The following is a 7,197-nucleotide window of genomic DNA, read 5'->3' as shown; positions in this document are numbered from 1 at the left end:
TTTTTGCCCTTCTCATAATTTTGATAAAAAACTAAAAATTCTTTCCCTAAATCACAAACTCTCGAACAATAATAATTGAAATTATGAAAATAATTGATATGTGACAATTCGAATCCTGAAAATAGATGATTATGAGTCGGAAACAATAAAATTTACATTTTTTTTCTCAAAAAAATCATGAACATAATGCATATTTTTTTGTGACGATTAGCATTTTTCGTCACAAAAAATTGAAGAATTTTGTATTTTCCGTCGCTAAAAAGTCTACGATTGCCTATGTCCAATTTTGGTCTAGGTGGGTGCCAGATCCGCCCAACCAATGGTCTGGGCGGATCCAGCACCCGTTTCACCACTAGGCTGGGCGGATCCATCATCCGCCCAGACAATGGCTTGGGCGGGTGGTATTTCGACCCAAGCCATTGGCTGGGCGGATGCTGGATCCGCCCAGTCCAGTGGTGGGACGGGTGATGGATCCGCCCTGACCATTGGCTGGGCGGATCAGACAAACCCTAGACCAAATTTGGCGTTTTTTTATCCCAAAAGGACAAAATTGTCCAAATGGGAACGGTAAGAGGTAATTTGAGGACGGTAAGTAGCAACACTCTAAAAAAATTATATAATGAACAAACTAAAGCAAGTGTTCCAACAGTAGTTGTGCACGCGGTTCACTCCCTCAATGCCCCAGCTCCAGGTTTGAATCCCTCCTCCCCTTACCTAGCTGAACTATATTATTTAGTATTAGTTTTTTTATTTTTTGTTTGATAATTTCTATGTTTATTTTATACTTAACTATTTAACATAAAAAGTATGAATAAATATGAATAAATGTATTATTTTCAAAACATTCTAATAATAATAAAGATTTTTGTTATATTTACATCTTTGACCGATCCGATTTTAACAAGAGTCAATTATTTATATTATTTTTATTATACGTTTCAAGTCCAATTAGCATTCGCATGCGGAACTATATTGGATATTAATATGAATTGGGCCAACGCCTAAGCGATCCAAACCAGTCCAAACATCACAAACTCTGAGGTGAATAACACCTTAATGTTTAGTGAGTTTCTTCTCACTTAGCAAGGATAGAAGCTCAGTCATGTACTGAAATGCAACTCAACTTGACACTCAAATTTGTCCAGAACATTTTTTCACTTTACAATCAATTTCCAGATCAAAGTTACAATTCGTTTAAAATACAAGCTATAAGCATCTTATATATGGCACACAATTTACATTCAGCATGTTTATACACTTACATATCCTTCAAGGCATGACTTTGCAAGCCACAACAATCCTACATCATTCCGCTTCAGCACTAAATAAGTGTCTGCTATTCCACTTCCGTCGAAGACCGCCTCTTCCACAAATCCGATCGTCTGCAGAATTTCCATTGCACCTGCAAATGCATAATGTAACTATGTCTTTTACTCTTATGAACTTCCCACTTATAGCAAGTCTATTCTACCAGGCTTCTAGTTGCTTATTACGACTAAAGCAATTAAACTTCCGAGGTTCAAGAAAAATATCATATTTCCATGTTACCTTTAGAATGACTTGGAGCACACTGCACATAATTGATTTTTTAGCCTGTACTATATTAATATGATTAAACTGAAATACAAAATTTATGTTTAAACACTCAAACTCGCTCTTGAATGCAAAATATCATTTGACTTGTTAACCAAATTATGAAATTCTCACATATCAATTGAATCTTTTAAGTATCCAGCAGTCAAGACCTCATGACTAACTATAGAATAACTGGTCCTGATGACTGTATTAAGCTTTTTAAGTTTGAACTGAACTGATTACAAGAACATTGCTAACCTTTGTATTTGGCAACGTTCATCTGGATCATGCGATTGGCCTGCAATGGTACATCAATCAGCAATTATGAGATTAGAAAGAAAAAAAAAGTTACCAAAAATCACGTGAAACATTTCCTGAACTTATACCTTGCGAAGTTTCTTGAATTTTGTTTCATTTGGGTGTTCAATAACATTCCTGACAATAATTAGAAACAATTCCAGATTAAACTGATGCACAAATGGAGGAAATTCAAGAGAATAAAGTAGAAACATCATCAAAATCATTTAGCTGGAGTGAAATGCTGCAGGGTAAGGTATAATAGAACATAAATACTTAAAGAAATTCAAGAGATTAAAACCTAATTATTTTGAAAAGAGTTTGCAAAGCAGTAGATGCTTCTGTTGGATCAACTTCACTTCTTAGCATTTCAACAGCCTCATTCAACCGATTACAAATGACAGTAACAGGATCTTGGATTCTTTGTAACTCTTGATCATCCGGGTCTGGTTCATCAATTGGCATATTGGATGTTTCCTGTGAGCCCACAAGACCATTTTCAGGATCAGGCTCAGCCCATCCAACTCCGTTTGTACGAGATTCATCTGGACCGGGTTCCATCCTAGCCCTATTTGAGCTGGCTGCATTCTCAATGCTTTCACTTGGTTGAGCATTTTTCTGACAATGTTCGTATATATATCCATTTCCTGAACTTATCAGTTTTGCTTCTGAGTCATTTGGATCAGGTTCATCAAGGGCCATTGTCTCATGAATTTTTATGCCAGAAATTTCCGGTGTGACCATTAGATCATCATCAGGATCAGGCTCTGCCTGCACAATTCTCTTTGTTTCTGACTCATCGGGATCTGGTTCTTTGTAAGCGTTATAAGCTCTATCTTCCATGCTCTCATTCACAAGGACGTTATAGCCTTCTAGGTGGATGTTTCTATATATTGACTTGATGTGTTTTGCTTCCAAGTCATCTAAATCAGGTTCATTAATGGCCTTGCTAAGCTGAATTCCATGGTTCAAGGTGTCCATCACCTGATGGTGATTACTTTGAGAATCATCAGGATCTGGTTCACAGTTGCTCGGATCACATGAACGGTCATCAGGATCAGGCTCATAATCCTGTTTCAACTGAACCTCTGATGAACTATCGTCATCTAAATATGCTTCTCTTACATAATCTATGTTGTCATGTCTCTCATGCATGCTACACCTGGAGTCATCAGGGACAGGTTCTTCGTGAACTCCAGAAACTTCAGGATTGAATCTGGAAACTTCAGCTTCAATTAAACGGCGGAAAGCAGCAGCCACTGAAGATTCGCTTGCACTTGCCAATTGGTCTGAAGCATTTCCCCCAAGCTTCTGCGAAACATATCTTTTGTCTGAAGCATCATAATCTTCTTCATCGTAGTCCAGATTCCTAACTGCACCCAAGGTGTGTCCTCTTGATTTGGTCCAATCTAATTTAACAGCTTCTTGGTTGAGCTGTCACACAAACAAATTAATTTTGACTTTACTGAACCATAATGATGATGTAAATCATCACCATATTCTCTACGATAAGGATATAATTGTACAAACATTCACCTGATAATCCAGAGCAAAGAAATTTGCATCATGCTCTGAAAATACCATGTGAGCCTGAGATGAAATAATAATAAATCCATTCCCTCAAAAATTAATCATGTCACTTATAATTAGAGCAAGCAAATGTGAGAGATGTTAGAACAAGAAAACAAAAAATTGTTATTTATAAAGCTTACAAGTTCATGCAGAAGTGTTTTCTTGATGCTTTCATATTTCCTGAAACCCTTGAGGTCATCAGTTCGGAGACGCAGAGATATCTCCTCTCCATGATTCTGCAACAAAAAGAAACTGATAAGACAAACATATAGATCTGACAGTACAGCAGTTAAGTGAGTAAAATGTTGTAATGCACACACACCCGTGCTCGCACGCGATTTGTTTGGACATTACCTTGTTGAACCCCAGAATGCACTTGGGACTCACACCAACATAACCAACTGGAGCCATCTCAGTCATAATTCCAACACGCCAACAATGCTTATAAAATTAAAACAAAATTGAAAATACATCAGAATAGAAAAAAACCAATAATCAAGTCAGTGATAGTAATCAGGGAAAGACACATCTGATAGTACCTTGTTCATTATTGCAACAATCCCAGGGTCAGCAGCAAGCATATGCATCCTTTTTAATGCTTCTGAAGCTGGCGGATTTAGCTATATCAAATCAGAATCAGTGTTAACCTATAAAATCTGGATCAAGTACTCCTTAATATTCAAGTCTTCACATGCTGGTAAATTTCATAGATATACATGTGTGAAAATATTTTAAAAAAAAAAAGAAAAAAGAGAAAAACTATTATTTCTGAAATTAATAAATCCCCAAAACGGTGTTGCTTTAAAATATCTTAACCTAATATTGTTTATGTTAATCAGGTATTATGTGGATTTTATCGATATAATGTAGATGTACCATAAGAGTGTCCATTTCTACTTGTTGAAATTTGAATGTAATTTAAATAAGTTATCCAAACCAATTATTGCTTCTGGAGCAACAGATGCAGATTGCTTTCTCTGATTTCCGTCCATCTCACTTGGAAAAAATCTCTGTACCATATGCCAATTACCAATTTATAGATCACTTCAGCTTGAACTTAAGCAGGTAATTCGAGAGCCAACTGGAGGATGTGATCCATTAACCTGAACTGAACAGATATATATTGCCTACCAAGTATTGCCTTATTGTCATAATTGACTTTTTGGTTGCATTCAAAATCTTAATGAAGTTCTCCGTACTTTTCCCTGTTCCACTTTCAAACATGAAGTGTTTTTATCCATGTATCTAGTCCACATAAATTACAAACACAACTCCTTGGTTTTGTATGGCATAACAAAAAGAAGCACTTTCTTCGAGGAAGTTTAAAACTCTTATTCCAGAGCATTACAAAAGAAAAAAAAAGATAAATTTCAAACTTGAATGCACCTCTATTCCAGAAAGTTCAAGTGTCCGAAAATCACAGAAGGTATAAGGCCCCTGGGGTAGTTTAAGCAAGGCGTTGGATCTACTTGACATTCGCTGTCTCATTCTCCTTTCTTCTTCATCAAATCCAGCAATTCTTAAATGATCTTCTGCATTTTGTAGAACTGTATTAACCTCATCTTCAGAGACTCCCATCATTCTGATAGATTTTCCCTGAAATAGAAGAAAGTGTACAAGTGACATAGTAGCACTACCAAGAGAATGGTAGTATTAGGTATGTGTAGAAAATGACAGAAAATGTAGTAGCTTTCTTATAAGATATAAGTGACTGTTTAAAAAGAAATGAAGTATGATCATTTCAAGCATAATATTCCAAATTATAATAAAATACACTAATATGCTATCATCCCTTTGGGGGATGGAATTTGATGGCTGAGAAAAAAAATTCTCTTGAGATATTTCATGCACACGCTAAGCTGAAGCTAAAGAACCCAAGCACCAAAATTTATAACCCACACCAAGACACATGTGCCATATTCGATGTTGTAAATGAATTTAAGCAAAAGGCCTCTCTAATCAATATTCCATAAGCAATAATTCATGTGCCAAACATAAGCCATAGAGTCTAGGGCAAGTAAGCAACGAACTTATGAGAACACCAACTACAAAAAAGGCTTTCTAGTGAAGATCAAACAAATATATACATATCTCTGAATCTACTTGAATAGATAACATTACCTCAACAATGGAAGCTTTTTGCAAACTTAGCTCGGAGTGTTCCTTAGAGTAAGGAGACAACAATTTTGAACATTTGCTAGAAATTTGGGGCACAAATAATCGCATCGTGTCTGGCTTTACATCAGTCAACTTTTGTAGTTCATCACCTAGGTTCTTGAGAGATGCATCAGGGTTCATTTCTACAACATACTTATTTCCCCTCCATATAACGATTATGCTGAGTAGGCTTTCAAAGTTGTCCATATCCTAGGAGAAAAGAAAAGAGGAAAAAAGAAGAAAAGGTCAGAGAACAGTATGAATAACGGAATGATAACATTTTCATTAGTATGGATTTCTTATAGCTAAAAGACCCGCACAATTATATTAAGAATTATACATCTCCAGTGGATGCCATCAATTGTAAGATGGCATTCTTGATCAGGAGTTACGTAGAAGAACTCAATGCAAGAAAACTCAGGTTCTTTCTTTAACTAAGTTCATTGGAGACCATAAAAAGAATAGGAATTAAACTTTTCTTCCTCTTCAAGCAAGTACTTCCACCATTTTGCACCTTTTATCGCATTCCATCACGACAGTAAAATAACAATCATCAGGGATGCATAAATGTTCCAATTTATGGCAGAAACTAACAATACCCACAACGACTACAACTTGAAATTCCCAAAGAAATCAGCAAAAACTGATACAGGCAACAATAAACAACTTCAAATATGCAAAATTCGACTTCCAATGGTTATATTTACATCGAATTTCCAATAAAATCAACAAAATAAACAAAGAGAATAGCAATTCAAATGCACGAGGCTCAATATAATTAATAAACGCTGGCAATACATGTTCCGCATCATTTGAGAACTTAATCCAAACTCAATCATGGAATTAACGGGAAAATTATGATCTAATAAATCCCAAACGGAGAATTCAAGAAATGAAATAAACTATTACCTCTTGAGGATTGCAGGTATTCAAACAGTACAATTGGACAAAAAGATTGAAGAAATGGAATTTTCGTGTACGTGCTTTGGTTATTTATATATGGAAGCGTAGGATAAGAGGGGGCGTATTTTACGTATTAGATTATACGCTTCTTCTAGAGTGAGCCGCGGGTGGTATGTATATGCGTTTTAGATTTTACCATACTCGCATAAATGCTGACGTATGTATATGCGTATAGACCTGGCAATTGTCGTGTTTCGTGTTAAAATCGTGTTATCTCATATTTATGTTCCATATGGTTTTATATGTTATAAATGTTAGAAAAATGACTTTCGTGTCAATCGTGTCGTGTCAGTCGGGTTGGCTCTGTTTTCGTGTTTTCGTGTCAGAAATTGCCACCTCTATATGCGTATATGCTATAGTATATAATATGTGCGAGGGAGAAACCATTCTAAACTTTGAATTTCAGGATATTAGATCTGGAATATTCAGGAAAATTACAAAACTATATCAAATGGGATTTATTTACATATTTAACCTATTTACTCAACCTATTATATATTTAGACTGATTTTGTGTGACTTTTCTATAATACCACTAACTTTTCCCTTTCCCACAACGCGAATGCCGCTCCCCCCCCTTCTCATTGATTACGCAAAAAATTGCTCCTCTATTAATGAGTTGAAGACTTTTGAT

At 35.8% G+C, this 7,197-nt stretch overlaps 1 protein-coding gene across 1 annotated transcript; it reads right to left on the bottom strand.

The window, feature by feature from the left end:
• Positions 1–1,087: 1,087 nt before the first annotated feature.
• On the bottom strand, positions 1,088–6,628 carry LOC136229538 (uncharacterized). Its single transcript, XM_066018395.1, has 11 exons — positions 6,511–6,628; positions 5,566–5,811; positions 4,831–5,040; positions 3,984–4,064; positions 3,799–3,885; positions 3,585–3,680; positions 3,409–3,462; positions 2,174–3,306; positions 1,962–2,010; positions 1,834–1,873; positions 1,088–1,402 (listed from the first exon to the last, which is right to left on the bottom strand). Exons 2-11 carry the CDS (start codon positions 5,806–5,808, stop codon positions 1,251–1,253), a joined length of 2,145 nt encoding a protein of 714 aa, XP_065874467.1. The 5' UTR covers positions 5,809–5,811; positions 6,511–6,628; the 3' UTR covers positions 1,088–1,250.
• Between the last annotated feature and the right edge of the window lie 569 nt (positions 6,629–7,197).

This window comes from Euphorbia lathyris, chromosome 5 (genome assembly GCF_963576675.1).
Source record: "Euphorbia lathyris chromosome 5, ddEupLath1.1, whole genome shotgun sequence".
Lineage (NCBI taxonomy): Eukaryota > Viridiplantae > Streptophyta > Magnoliopsida > Malpighiales > Euphorbiaceae > Euphorbia > Euphorbia lathyris.
The sequence above is the reverse complement of the archived record's forward strand: the minus strand, read 5'-3'. Positions and strand labels throughout refer to the sequence as shown.